The following is a 15,480-nucleotide window of genomic DNA, read 5'->3' on the forward strand; positions in this document are numbered from 1 at the left end:
TAGACAATAATCAAAACTCAACACAAAGAAACCCTGATCCCCCCCAAGCTTTCAGAGCTCTTGGTATGGTCCTTGGCTTGGGCCTCTCCATATAACCAGGCTCCACCTGCAGCCACAACAAACAAACTAGTAATAGTTAAAAACTATGTAAACTAAATGCGCATGCTTAATTTATAAAACAATGTGGTGTCACGGATGCTAATAAATAAATTCTAAACCAAGGTCTGGAAACTAAATGACTTTAGGTGAAATTGAACAACTCCTGCGCACCTTTTCTTGTGCAGTGCTGGCTCACAGGTAGACATAAAAAGATGTGGGAAAGCAACAAACTCATAAATAATTTATTTCAGCAAATGAAGATCAACGTTTCAGCAAACTGCTTAAAAAAAACTATAGTGATCATGGTGGCATTGGCTCACAGAACATCTGATGTGATACATATTTAATCACTGGACTATTTGAATATTCTTGTCGCCGGTGGAGTCACAGTCCTGGTCACGAGACACATGAGGACTCGGGGAAATGCACTCCAAAACACTTGTGTGCCTTCTTTCCAGAAGCTGCTGCTCAACTAAATAGCTGAACTGTACTGTTATCAAACTTGACTTTACATTTCATATCCCTCCTTTTAATCCACTTTCACTTTTCACTTTATCACTTTAATATATTTCATCAAACTGGACTTGTGCGTTGCATTCAACCGTTGCTGTTGCATAATTTAGCCGTTTTGTAGTCAAGGGTGGATTGAATGAGTGAACAGTTGGATGGTGGAAGATGTTTTCTATACAAAAGGAAATATTAGAACAAAATCTTGTCAGTCTCGTTATAATCTCTAAGATTCACTGGTGACGTGTTCAAATGTCTTGTTTTGTCCAATCAACAGTCCAAAATACTTTATGTTCTTTATGACCACCAGTAGACTGCCAGCTAATGTCAATCAAACACTGACACGACCCCAAGCTGACTGGGCAAAAAGGAGCATTTCTGATATTTCCTCCTTTTTTCCTCATTCTAATAATACAAAACTACTAACAATATATTTTAATAAACATGTTTCCATTATTTTTGACCGCAAACAGGGATAATTAAATGTGATTTCAGTTGGTATTTATGATGTTTCTTTTTATTGAAACCCAACACTAACAAATGTATTGTAAAAGCTGTTTGCGAATTTTATCTCCATGTTGAGTTTGAGAAATATAAATTTGAGCTTTAGCATTTAGATTGTAGAATGAACTCTTTCAGTTGTTCTTTCAGGGCATCAAACCTTCACCAAACATTATTTAACAGCAATAACAAGCTGATGTTTATTGTTCCTACACAGAGCTGTCCCCCTCCTCTGATTGGTTCAGTTTCCTCTCAGTCTCTGCACTCTGATTGGACCTCCACACTCCTGCAGACATGTGAAATAAAAACAAACTTTGGTCAGTTTTGAATTATTGTAGTTTTGTTCCCTGAAAGTTCATAAAAGTAAAAGTTTGGTTTGGTTTTCATGATGTAATGATCTAATTTTGCCACATGAGAGCGACGTCTGAAACATTAGCTGAAACAAAACCAAACCGCGATCACTGATCATGTACTTGTGCACACTCACATGCACACGGACATGTACACACAGATAGAGGAACAGACACACATAGACAAACATACATACTGTACATACTCATAAAGACTACATGCATGCACACAGACACACACACCTATAAACATCATGCTGTTTTATCAGTCAGTTTGTGACTCAACTGTCCAGTAATGTGAACACTTCACACTGAGGTCTGAACAGGTCAGACATCACACCTCTGAAGTCTGCAGAGAAACAGCAGCAGCATTGTTTGTTCAAATGACAGTAAGTTCATGTTCAAATGAGAAAGCAGAAGTTACTATTTTCACACATTCATCGCTCTCACACATTTCAGCCAGTGTTACTTCTTTTATATCTTTCTAACAACAGAGTAGTTTTTGTTTTCTATACTGCGTCAGACATTTAATTAAAGAGGTAGTAGATCAGAAGACACTCATGCGTCCTCTGGAGGACATGAAAAATAACATTTGGTCATTTAGGTATAAGAATTTAAAATTGTAGTAGTGGAATAATCATTTCAGCAATTTTTAAATCAAAAATGGCAAACAGTGAAAACGACATGTTGTGGTTTCATGGCAGTTAGTGTCTTTCTTGACCTGTAGCAGTAACTTCCTGCAGTCTTGCATGAAAACTCTGTGCTTCATCTCAGAGCTTATAACTCTGCAGTCTGTCAAGTTATGAGATTTAAAGGGATTCAAACCAACTCATGCTCTCGGACTTGTGGCTTGTGTCAGTGGAAAACATCAAAACATTCTGATTGTGAATCTGACTCATGCCACATGCAGAGAGAAAACCTCCACTAACTCACACTGATGATTGGGAAGTCTGGAGGCCACAAAGAGGTGGAGAGAGAGCATGGATGGACTGTTGTGCCAACTTGAGACGTGAATTTATCCCCGCTTTTGATAACGTATGAGGGGAACAGGAGTGACTCTACAGAAACAGCTGCTGAATGCTCAGTGGAGAGAAAAGCAAACTGATCATTAGGAAAACTTGTCTTTATTGACAGGTGGTTGCTGGAGGTTGTAATCCATGATGTGACCGGCTTGGCAGGAAGGACAGAGACGGACCCCACCGGCAGGACAATGAGTAGAATTTAGTCTTTTTTTCTTCACGGTTGACTCCATCACTTACCTTGCGAGGCAGCTGGATTCGCAATATCATGCTAGAATCTATCATGTCAGGCTTCAAGTTATGAGCTTGTGTCCACAGTACCGATGGTTCAGACCAATCGGCGTCGTGAATCCAGCTGCCTCACAAGGTAAGATGGTGATAGATGGTGATACACAGATGGTTCATCCAATCTCCTGCCAAGTATGTTTTTGAAAGTGCCTGCCCTCTTCCAAATAGTCTCCTTGGACGACTTCTCAGATGGTTCTGTCTAATAAACCATCTGAGAAGTCCACCTGGCATCAGGTTACTGCATCACACTCTGAAGGAAAAGAGGGAGCTGAACTCAGGTCACGCCGGTCTTATACACCATAGATGCTTCTCTTCTAGTTAGTCGGAAAATCCGGCCCAGGTCCCTCACATAGAAATCAGTCCACAGGCTGATATACCAAAGTCGGAGAAGCTCTCATTTTTTAAGTACAGTTACAACCTGTTCACTCATTGGCATGATTAATAAATTGTAAATTGCTTCATAACTCTTATATATAGAACCTTTAAACCTGCGTTAACTAACCACTTGGGGGCAGCAGAAACAAGTAGTGAACACAACTCTGACATATCATCACCTTTTAAGTTGATATGTTGAACTTGTTAGCAAACAGTTGCTCATTTCCATATCCAGCAGTTACAGAGTAACATTATTATTCATCTGGAGTTGTGTTTCTGTCCACCTGGCGAATGTAAGTCCAATATTCACTCTCCTTTAGCTCTTTTTTTGCTCTCTACCAACTCCTGAGGGAAATATCTGTCTCTTTAGCTGCTAAATGCTCCACTATGTTCACCAGCTAGTCTAAAGCTTTCTCTGAGGTGTTAGCTACATCCATTACATAATAATAATGATGATCAAGTTTAGATGTACATGCGCGGTTTTATACTTAGTTGGTGCGACACCCTTTGACAATGTCACTCAGACTGACATCAGTAATGGGAGTACCCATGCAGCGGGCTCAGGCAGAACTTTGTAATGTGAACACAGTATTTCCACTATTTAACTCACAATGTATAACAATAATTTCCAATTCAGCTTTAGAGTAACATTGTTTTAAGAGGATGTTACTGGAAACAGTCTTGGGGTGTATTCTGAAGTTAGAGATGTAATTTAAATGCTCCTCAAACATTTTCTTTCTTCTGGACATCTGGAGAACGTTTTACATGCTTTGTTTATCTCGGGTCTCAACTTCTGCAACTCCTGTTATGTGGAAGTCGGTCAGTCTTCTCAGTCTCACCTGCAGCTGGTTCAAAATGCAGCAGTGAGACTCCTCACTGGTACCAAGAGAGACCACATCTCCCTGATACTGGCCTCCCTCCACTGGTTACCAGTGAAATATAGAATAGATTTTAAGATTTTTTATTAATTTTAAAGGGAACATATTATGCTTTTTGTGGTTTTCTGTTGTTTATATACTGTTATGATGTTGGATATCTATCTTAAACATGGTTAAAGTTTCAAAACTTGAAGTTAATATATGTAGAAATGCTCCAACCTGCTCTGAACTCTTTGTTTGCGACATTTTCTACTGGGCTCATCAGGAGGGGGATCTTAAAGAGACAGGAGACAAAATGGCCTGTTTCAGACAGAGGCTGAACTGAGAGGCTGCATAAAGAGCCAGCATAAGATAAATAAGGAGTTTCTTGAATTGTAAATCATGCAAAGATATTACAGTTGAGCCAGGATATAATATAGACCTGGAAATGTGCATAATATGTCCCCTTTAAAGCTATGAATGGTTTGGCACCAGCCTACATTTCTGATAGAGCCCTCAGACCCTCTGATCAGTTACTCCATGTTCTCAGTCAAAATCCGAAGTTGACGCAGCTTTTTCCCTGAACAGTTTGATCTTCACTGTCAGATCTTCCCCCAACAATCACCACTTTTAAATCCTTGCTAAAGACCCACCTTTATACAAACACCTTTGTTCCCCCTTCATCTTTAATATAGTGATAAAATTGTTTTAATTTGGTCTGTTAGTTATTTATCTATTTATTTTGCTTTTGATTAACTGTATCTTAAATTTCTCTGTAAAGCACTTTGGTCATCAACATTTTTGAATGTTCTCTGTAAATAAATTTGATTTGACTTGCTTCACCAAACTTCTAACATAATGACACAAATCAGTGCGGTGGATCATCAGTGATGATGATTGTTATGTTAATAAGCTCCAAACACTCTTCTTCAGTAGAGAAGTGTTTGAATCTCTGGAAGCCAAATGACTTTATGTGAAATTGAACAACTCCTGTGTACTTGTTCTTGTGAGGTGTTGACTCACATGTAGACATAAAAAGATATGAGAAAGCAGCACAGTCATAACAAATGAAGGATCAATGTTTCTGCAAAGTGCATCAGAGTTATGAGTGTGCTGTTTTCCTATTTTTGAAATATTAAACCTTGTAGGGCTGCAACTAAAGATTAATTTCATTAACAGTTAATCCGCTGATTATTCTCTCATTTCGTCTATAAAATGTCAGAAAATATCCCATGGTGATATATTAAAATGTCTTGTTTTGTCCGATCAACAGTCCAAAATCCAAAGAAACTTAAAAATTTAACATCATGTATGACACAGAAAAGCATCAAATTCTCACATTTGAGAAGCTGCAACCAGCACACTTGTCATTTCTGCTGAACAAAATGACTAAAATGATTATTTTATGATGAAAATAGTTGCACTAATCGTTGCAGCTCTAAAACCTTGCATGTATTTGCAGATTAACTCAGACCTGCAGTAGAAAGAGAAACTGATGGTGAGGAGAGCAGAGCTGTGTGTGTGTGTGTGTGTGTGTGTGTGTGTGTGTGTGTGTGTGTGTGTGTGTGTGTGTGTGTGTTTGGGGGAGGGACTCCATCATTTAAAGAAGTGAGAAGTTCCTGGTTGGCCAGTGAAGAAGGAAGAGAGGCCGAATTAAACCATCAGAGCCTCAACATGAAAGTTCATCACACTTTGATCTGCTTCTTCTTCCTCAGTGAGTACATTCACTTACTATTTCTGTTTCTCTTTATTACGTTGTATTCTTTATTTATTTAGAGTTGGTGAGTGATAAATTAGCAGTTTCTCATGTTTCTGTGATTAAACATGATGATCAGAGTCACTTTAAAATGTAAGTCGTTAACAGTACTTGTTACTTCCTCAAAATTATCCTTTAATCAGTAACATTGAAGGGTTTACTCACTGAGAATTTTCAGTAACTGACTTTTTTTTATTTTTGCATGCAAATGAGTTTTGTTCAGTTCAGTTGACAGTCTGTCATTGTAAGAGTTTATTACAGCAACAGTAGAGAGTAGACAGGAAACAAGGGGGAGAGAGAGAGACTAGGAGGTGACAAAGTGCTGCCAGAATCAAACCGCGGACGCTGTGGTTATGTAGCATGTCTCTTGGTCAGTGAGCTACCAGGACACACCCAGAAATCATCCTTTTTAAAAAATATTCACATTTATCTAAAATCAACTTTTGTTCTAACTGTGTTTTATACAAAACACAATTCAGTTTCTTTTTGTTGTATTTTTTTTAACATACTCATAATAAAATGTGTGCTCTGTTGCTTCAGCCTGACTGTTTTAGCTTAACTGCATTACAAACTACCTTCCTGGTACATTTTGGAAAAAAATATTACTTCTTACAGAACCAGAGAAACATATGAGTAGCAGCCGAAGTAAATCGATTTCATTTCAATAACACAGTGTGTGAATACAACTGTTTTGTCATGTGGAAAAACCCTGGTTGTTATACAAAAAATAATTTACCAATTTATATTCTATGTGGTTCTTTGTACTTCTTTAATTTTGACATCATATGATAGTTTGTGATTCTTTAAAGTTTCCATTAACGTGAACATTTGACATGCAATTAACAGCAGTCAACTGCTGAGCCACAGACTCAAGCAACAACCCACATAAAGTCTCCTTCTTATCTAATTTACAAGCATGAAGACACGTCTTGTTTTGCACCTTAGCTTGTTGAACGAGTCACCAAACAAACATTCACTGGAGAAAAGTGAGTTAGCAGGATAGATAGGTAATTAGCTGCTCAACTACAGCACATTAAACAACATGTTAACACAGCTGAAAATATCACTTCAGACTGTTAGATGCTGGTTTCATTATTGTTCTTCAAAATCCATGTTAGCGACACACTGTCTGTTTATGACTTGTAGCTACAGCAGTTTGTTTACTTTGTCTCTCTTCTGTAGGTGAAACTTATTATGTTCTTATGTAGATCAGTCCTTTTTTACTGAAATAGAAGGAAAGTGATTATACAGGCAAGGCAAATTTATTTGTATAGTACATTTCAACAACAAGACAATTCAAAGTGTTTCACATAAAACAAAAAGAGCATCAAGACAAAATGTAAAAGAAACACAAAACTTCATAAAAAGAAACCGGAGTAATAAAAGACAGTAACTAAAAGAAAACAAATTAATGAGGACAAAGATGTAATTTAAAACATTCAAATGGAATCAAATCAAATCAAATCATTGGAAAAATGTGAGAATTTATGCTGCATCCATCAAGTCCTTCCTGACAGAGACTAAATCAAGTTAAATTACAGACTGGTTGAACTGGGCAGCTCCCAGTGTGACTCTGTGGATCAGTGTAAATGTGAATTATTGACTATTGATTTTTTTTTTCAACAGCACTGCAGGATGGAAACATTGGTCTCATCAATGCAAAAATCCCCATTTTAACAAGAACTGAAGGACAAAGTATCACATTTCAATGTCCCTTTACCAGGACTGGAGAAAGGAAGTACTTCTGTAAGGACGAATGTGAAGAATACATTCTTGACATGAATGGTGTCAGCGCTCAAAGAGATAGATACAGCATGAAATATAAAAAAACACCTGGGGGAAGTCGTCTGGATGTGACCATCACACAGCTGACCAAATCTGACTCTGGACGTTACGGGTGTGGTTTGGACATACGTCTCTGGCCTGATCAATACAGGGAGTTTAAGATCAACGTCAAAGATGGTGAGTTTCTACTGAAAGTCATGAAAATGTTTCTTCATGTTTCTGGAGGTCAGAGCAGGCACAGATTAAGAATGCAGAGGCCCCTGGGCACAAAATCCTGGAGGCCCCCCCCCCCACAGCTCCACACATGTGCAATCCAGGTTTTGAATTATAGGTTTTCAGCGTAGGCTACTATCTGTTGGAAACACCTGTATCTTATACAGGATTTACACTAACAGGCTACAGCCTATGATCACAGCCTATGAACACCTGTAGATATCTTCTATCATACAGGATTTACAACACATGACTGCAGCAATACGTTCCCGGGCCAACAGCAACAATATCAACACGTTAGCATACGGTGTGTAGCTCAATGGCATACACAAGCAACATGAAGCAACAAAACACAGCCAGCAATACTGACCACAACCATCTTTTGATACATGCAGATATGTGGAGCAGCAATAAACAGTACATATAGGTCAAACACAATAATCATTATGTTGATCTTGATAAAAATGTTAAAGATGCAGTTATGGGTTAGTAAAATGGTAATTTACACTTAACACACAAGTCATGCAACACAGATTTAAGGACACGAATATAGAAAAACATATCAAGTAAATAAAATACTATACCATAAAATGGCCGACCTATGTCTATGGATTTTCTCAGTTTTTAAGGCTTAAACAGGATATAAACAGACAGACAGACCTTATTTTGTGAGTTGTCAGATTAATAAATGTATTCTTTGATTTTGAAACAGTAGCCTTAGGGATGAACGCTGGGCGCTGAACTTGACATGCGTGTGTGGTGAGAGGCGAGAGGTTTTTCTCTCACCACGCTCCCCAGCACCCTGCTATCACTGTTCTGACAGAGCAAGACGCTATATGTCACATGCCCCTGTGTTGTTGTCATTTAGCCATGTGGTTAAATCAATTGATTTTATCTTATGAAAAAATACCCCCGCACAATTTTTAACAGTCCCCTCAGTCACTTCATTAAGGCACCTGAATGGTTGACATAGTTAGCTAAAAGTATGGTTGAAATAGGTAAAAAGTAAAAGATAAATTGTGGGGCTTCTAAATTGGTAACCTACCCGCCACCAGGTCTCTGCCATCCGCATCAGTGTCGGGCTCAGGTGGAGATGAGGGTGGAGCAGTTGGACAGGTGGTCCTGCTATCGCAGGGCTGTGGTTCTCTGCCTTCTGTCTCAATTTCATGCTTATGCTCAGCTGAACTAGCTGCTGCTGCCGCATTGCTGTCCTCATCCTCTTCGCTGTTAGCATTGTCCTCTCCAGGCTCTTTTCTAGCAAGCCGACTTTTGAAAACAGTGGAGATGGATGGTATGTTTTTCCAAAGTTCAATGTCTTTGATATCCTTTTCTTTTTTGTCCTTCTCGTTGCTGCTCCAACGTTTGTTGTCCATGATGTTTGAAGTATTTGAAGATGTTTCACACGCTGTCAGCTCAATTCCCACAGTCACCATCTAACCTGACCTGACATCATCATCATCATGATACAGACACAGCCAGCAAACCATTCATATTTTTTTCTTATTTGCAAATAAAGTACCTGCATTGATTGATTTGTATTTCCGCACACACACACTAATTTATTTGATTTTCAAAAAAAGAAAAAGGAAAGCCAGGAAGAGGCCACAGTTGGTGGGGGTTTGGAGGGTGGGTTTTAGAGGTTGGAGGCCCCCAGCATAATCCGGGCTTTGGTCAGAGGAAAGTTTTCACATTTTTCTGAATGTAGCTGATATTTTAATAACCTGCTATTTGGTCTAGCAAATCACTGGGAAGATTGATACAGTAAGTGTCCATTTACTGCATCATTGTTTTCAGGAATAAAAATAATAAACTGACTATTTCATTTAAATGTCACCATCAGTTTTTAAGCAGCTGATCAGCTAAAGGAGCATTTTATTTCTCTCATCAGGATTTCTTTTGTATCAGTGTTCTTGTTTCTTTTTTGTTGTTCACAGCACCATCCACTTCAAAACCAAACTCAACTCTCAGACCTTCTTTAACATCAGTCCAATCAGCCTCCACACCAGCAACAACACAGAGTTTCAGAAGGAGCTCCACGGAAACCACCAACCAGTCTGAAGGGCAGCAAACTGAGACACCAGCTGGAGGTTCAGGTACATTTACCTTTGGAACTTTACTTTTACTCACAGAGACAGAAGACTCTCCTAGATAAGTTACAGATGATTTTTTCCATCAGTACACATGTTGTTGGCAAAAATAAAACCCTCCAAAGCTGCTAAACCAGCCTAGTATGTCTAGGCCAGTGTGATGGTCAGTGTGTAAATCAGTCTCTTGTCTCCCTGCACGTACCACATTGCCAAGCCTCCACTTCACTCTCTACATCACATTTTTAAATATTCTGGCATGAAGCAGCCAGGCAGAAGTTGAGGGTGTACATACTCTTTAACCAACACCTGCCAACCAATCAGAAAGATTTCTGTTACTAAGTTTAATGTTACATGTGCAAGTACATGAATTTGTTTATTTGCATGTTACTTTTTTTATTTCAGTGTTGTTATAATGTCAGTAGTAAAGCTCAGTTGGTAATACTGCAGGTGTTGCTATTAGTTCAGAGTCCATTTATGCATGTTGCCAGATACAACAGTACAAGTCAAAAGTATCTACTCATTCAAGGTTTTTTTTTTTGTTGTTTTTTTTTTTGTTACTATTTTCTACATTGTACAATACTGAAATAACTATGAAATAACACACACTGAATTATGTAGCAAACAAAAAGGTGGCTTTTTTGAGGAATCTAAACTTTAAAATTTAATTTTCTTTGATTACACTTTCTTTGTTTACTACATAATTCCATATGTGTTATTTCATAGTTTTGATGTTTCCAGTATTGTTCTACAATGTAGAAAATAATAGAAATAAATAAAAACTCTTGAATGAGAAGGCGTGCCCAAACTTTTGACTGGTATTTTATATGCAATGTAAAACTGAACAACAAGCATCGGTGTAGACCATAAACCTGTTCTACTGTTCAAACTACAACAGGTGTGCTGCCGTACGTGGGTCTGACTCTGGTCGTCATGCTGCTCTTGTTCTCCGTGGCTGTGCTGATGTACTGCAAGAAAAGAGCCTCTAAACCCAAAGGTGAACATCTGAAACTATTTCTAACAAACAAGCTTTCACATGTGAAACAAATATTCTCATAAACTATGTGCAGTTTGTACTGGTCCATTTTCAGTGTATTGTTTCAAGACAAACTTTTCAAAGGTACAGTTTATTTACTAGGTAACAACTAGGTAAGTGAATGTATAATGATCCAGGCAGAAACACAGTGTGCCTTCACAATAGTTTAAAACTGACCAAATTATGCTCAGGTGGACTTTAACAACACCATAAACCAACTCTTGTACCTCTTCTGTCAGAAGGTGTTAAAAAACATTTAATCTTATGGCAGCTTCAACATTTCTGAATCTTGTTTTGTCTGTTTTCACCAAGATATTCTCCAGACTTCTGTGATGACACAGAGATATGACAACATGATATTAATCTACAAGGAGAAAGTTATATTACATGTCATCACTGCTGGTTTCATTTTAGATTAAATGTTGTCACAATTCAAGTGTTTAAAACTATCACACAGATTAATCACAAAGTTAAATACTAACTTTATAAGATGCAGGTGGATGTAAACAGACAAATCTGTGGGAATTACATTTTTAAACTTGAGTAAAAACTTTGAGTGAAAATGCACATTTCCTGAAACTGTTGGACTTTGTGAGTGAACAGAGACAAAAGGAAAATAGATTTTGAGTTCCTGGTAAGTTTGGAGCAGTCCATGTTGGTTATTGTCTCAGTTGGACAGTTTGTGTGTTCATTTACCACAAACTGTCCAACTGCCAAATTCACATAAATAAAGTCAGGACTAAATTTGCTTCACATTTCTGCTAAAACACATCTTTAAAGTTTGGGTTAGCAAGCTTTAGCTAACTATAAAAGCTATCTTTCTAGCTACTGTTGGTTATGGACTAGTGGCTAAAATGAGCAAATAACTGAAAAACAATATACAGTTTTCAGTTTTCAATCTCCTTTTCATACATTCATTACATTCAACTCAAACATCAGAATCATACAACAGGAAAGACACAGAACAAAGTGATGACTGTGTCTTTATGTGTGAATATTACTACTGAAAACTACTACTGTTTTTAAACCTGTCATCAGAGTTCTTCAGATGCTCAAACAGAAATGAAGGACTAAAGTTTCTCTTTGACAGATGTTTTAACAATTTACTTAATCTTGAATCTTAATCTTGTTTTTCAGAACCTCCTGTGGAAACAGAACATGTTGATGTGAGTTTGAGTGAATTTGTGACATCTGACCATTGTTAGTGTTTATGAAACCAGCTGATATTAATACAAACCAAACCCCTCCTCTTCTTCTTCTGCTGCAGGCCAACCGAGTGTACGAGGAGATCAGAGAGGACGGCAGACAGATCAGATCTCCTCCTGTGGAAATCTCTTCAACTTACTCTGCCAAATTCACCAAACCAAATGGAGTCCAAACCTCAGATGACTACAGCTTCATCACTGCCACAGCATCCCGTCCTCTGAACAAAGTAAGAAAAAACTATGACAGCATTTTAGCTTTGTGGTTAGAAAACAGTAGTGTTAACCATTCCTGCATCAGCATCCACATCATGGTCGGGAAGCACAGGGGAGACTTTGTTTTCTTCTTCAGGGTCGAAGTTGTAGCTACAGTAACATCAGTGCTAATCCTCACTTTACTCAGCAGTTGACAAGCAAGACACAGGGACTTGGCTTGGGTCTTGAGATGCTGTAGCATTTTTTTACTGACAAACTGTAGCTTTAAGAGTACATTCACAACCTGCTAACTCTGCTCTGCTTCAGTCGGCGGCTACTCCACTACATTTATTTGACAGCTTTAATATTTCACCAAAAATCAAAGATAACAAAAAAATTCCAAACAGATTTGTGTATCAGAACTTTGTTTTTTCATCTTTCCTCTCCCATTAATCATCTCACGACCCCTCAGATTTATCTGGTGACCCTTTGGAGGGCCCGACCCCTAGGTTGGGAACCACTGGACCGAACTAGCTAACTGTATATAAAGTAGTTGAAACTAGCTCCACCTCCAGCAGCTACAACAGTAACATGCTGCTCTAACACTGATGCTTCACTATTAATAATCTAATGATGTCATATATAATAATATATCAGTCAGAGGGACCAAACCACTACCTTTACTGCAGTACTTTAACTTCTTATGTACTTTTACTAAAGTAGGATTTTTCATGCAGGACCTTTACTTGTAATGGAGTATTTTTATATTGTGGTACTTTTACTCAAGTAAAGTTTCAAGTTTATAGCACTTTAAAAAGCAAACAGGTTTTACACCAAAGTGCTTCACAAAGACAAATGTGTACACATACAAGCATGAGGACATATATGTGCATAACAGATGATTGTGAAAAATAGAGCCAGATTAAAATGAAAGTAAAGTAGTCAAAATAAGTCAAAGTTTAAGTTAAAATAATAAGTTTAAACACATTTAAACCCAAATAAATCAGATAGAAATAAAATAAGATTAAACACAATTAAAAGCCGGAGAATAAAAGTGAGTCTTAAGGTTCATTTTAAAAGCATCAACAGACTCAGCCTGTCTAACGTCCTCCGGCAGGCTTTTCCAGAGCTGAGGAGCCGCTACAGAAAAAGACCTGTTCCCAGCCTTTTCTTCCCATGAACACGTCACAGCCAAGATACGATGGGAGGATCTAAGGGGTCTAGTGGTGCTGTAAGGGCTGACAAGTTCTGAGGTATATGTAGGAGCGAGACCATGGAGAGATTTATAGATTTTATAAAGGATCTGAATAATTCTTCTATCACTGCTACACACTGAGATATTCCTTAAAGATCCTCTCCAGACAGGTATTAAGACATAAAAAAATACTCTGCTTGGAACAGAGCAGAGTATTGTGTCCGATATGGACTTTCCACAAAAAAGTGTAATTACCATGTTAAAATCCTTAAAATGGCATCCAAACTAGTTGTGATGTCACAAATCCTGCTTGTAGGCCCGCCCCTTAAAATCAGATTTTCAATGAGCACAGAGAAACTTTCCACGTTCAGCAGATGAATGTCGAAACATCCCTCTAGTGTCAAACTCTGCATATACATGATTCTGCACAGTGAAGCTCAAACATCAAACTGTAGGAACGAGAAGAAACTCTAAAGTGAATCTTCTCCCTTTCAGCCCCAGTTTCAGTTTTACCAAACTGAAGGCATACAGTACCTAGCAGCAAATCCGATAACTACACCCTACTCCTGTGCCAGGGATGTACTTAGAGATGGGTTCTGATAGATTCCATCCAGATTCCATTTTGGATCCTGTTCATGTTCGGCAAAAATAACCAGATCGATCGAACCAGAACAAATCTCTTATCAAACCTTTTATCTTTTCTCTCTCTCTTTTTATTATCAAAGTCCAATAGAAAGCATATACTGTAGGCAGCAGCTTCTCACTTTTAAGATAAAGAGGAGCCTGTGTTGGGCCATGTTTGAATGATTGACAGGTATCTCAGCCAATAACTGTCTTTGGTGGTTGCTCTCTGCTCGTCCCACCTCAGCTGCATCACCTTCAGTCCCAAAAATTTGATTTTCTTGTTCTAAACAACTGACAAAAGTGGGATTAGCACAAGATAGTAATTTGCGCACTCAAGATAAAAAGTTTTTTCAAAAGTAATCTTTCGGAACTTTGGAGCACTGTTGGTTATGTATATTTAAAGAAAAGAAAATGTCATTCGATTACAAACTAAATAAAAGCTTAAGTTGCTCTTAAGACTAAAACAGTCAGTAAGTTATAAACCTTGAGCTGTTTGTTTTCTTCCAGACTGAAGACGACTCAAGTGAACTGGTCTACACTCAGGTAGATCTTTCCAGCAGTGCTGCCTCCTCACACATCAGCGCCCCCCGTGGTCATACTGATAATGTTATCTACTCTGTGCCTTTGAAACGCACTGAAGCACAAACTGATGCCAAAGATGTTTCACAGCCTTTGTACTCAGCTGTTAATTTCTCTCAGCAGTAGCATCAATGCTGCTGACACCCTGTTTACTCCCTCAGTGGCCAACAGGTGAACAGACGGTGGTTTGGATGAGTATCACTCACACAGAAAAAGTTTTTTCTCTCAGTGACATCTTATAAGAAGTCATTCATACAAGACAGTTTGCTTCAGGTTGAGAGTTACTTTTGCTACTTCTGTTTTTAGCTAAGCCTATCTTAAATCATTTTGTTTAAGTATTAAAGTATTATAAAATACTATTATTAAATTATATTGAAGTAAGTTATTTGTTTTAAGATAAATTATTTTTGTCAATGTGGTGAAACAGGAAGTTCAGTCTTTAGATGTGGATACACGTCTATGAAGAAGATCATTACTGTAGCTCCTGGGATCCCTCTTTTGTATGTATTGAAAAACAGATACAAACAAAAAAAAAATGTTGTAGATTGCTTACTTCCATAATGTTTGCTAACAATGCAAGTTTGCAGTGATTTTGTGTGATTTCTTTGCTCATCATCGTAATTCTTCTCATTGACCCCCTTCTGCACCTATAATCAGCAAGCAGTTATACTTGGTTATTAATAAAGTTAAGAAAGAAAACTGATATGTCAGGTCTGAAGACTTTGTCCAATAAATAATAATAAAACTGTCTGCATGAGTAGATTCCAGGAGTCAAAGGTGGTGTTTTATTTGTTTGGGTGAACTGAAATTATTTT

General features: G+C 37.9%; 1 protein-coding gene across 1 annotated transcript in view; it reads left to right on the top strand.

The window, feature by feature from the left end:
* Positions 1 to 15,480, top strand: part of LOC121895205 — a 45,330-nt gene that overhangs the window by 14,988 nt on the left and 14,862 nt on the right. The window contains exons 2-8 of the mRNA XM_042408162.1: positions 5,459 to 5,710; positions 7,379 to 7,714; positions 9,685 to 9,843; positions 10,733 to 10,831; positions 12,008 to 12,036; positions 12,138 to 12,302; positions 14,594 to 14,836. Coding sequence (XP_042264096.1) covers positions 5,671 to 5,710; positions 7,379 to 7,714; positions 9,685 to 9,843; positions 10,733 to 10,831; positions 12,008 to 12,036; positions 12,138 to 12,302; positions 14,594 to 14,791 — 1,026 coding nt within the window. The 5' untranslated portion in view covers positions 5,459 to 5,670 and the 3' untranslated portion in view covers positions 14,792 to 14,836. The remainder of the gene's footprint in view (positions 1 to 5,458; positions 5,711 to 7,378; positions 7,715 to 9,684; positions 9,844 to 10,732; positions 10,832 to 12,007; positions 12,037 to 12,137; positions 12,303 to 14,593; positions 14,837 to 15,480) is intronic.

The sequence above is a fragment of the Thunnus maccoyii genome, chromosome 4, assembly GCF_910596095.1.
Source record: "Thunnus maccoyii chromosome 4, fThuMac1.1, whole genome shotgun sequence".
NCBI classification, from domain to species: domain Eukaryota; kingdom Metazoa; phylum Chordata; class Actinopteri; order Scombriformes; family Scombridae; genus Thunnus; species Thunnus maccoyii.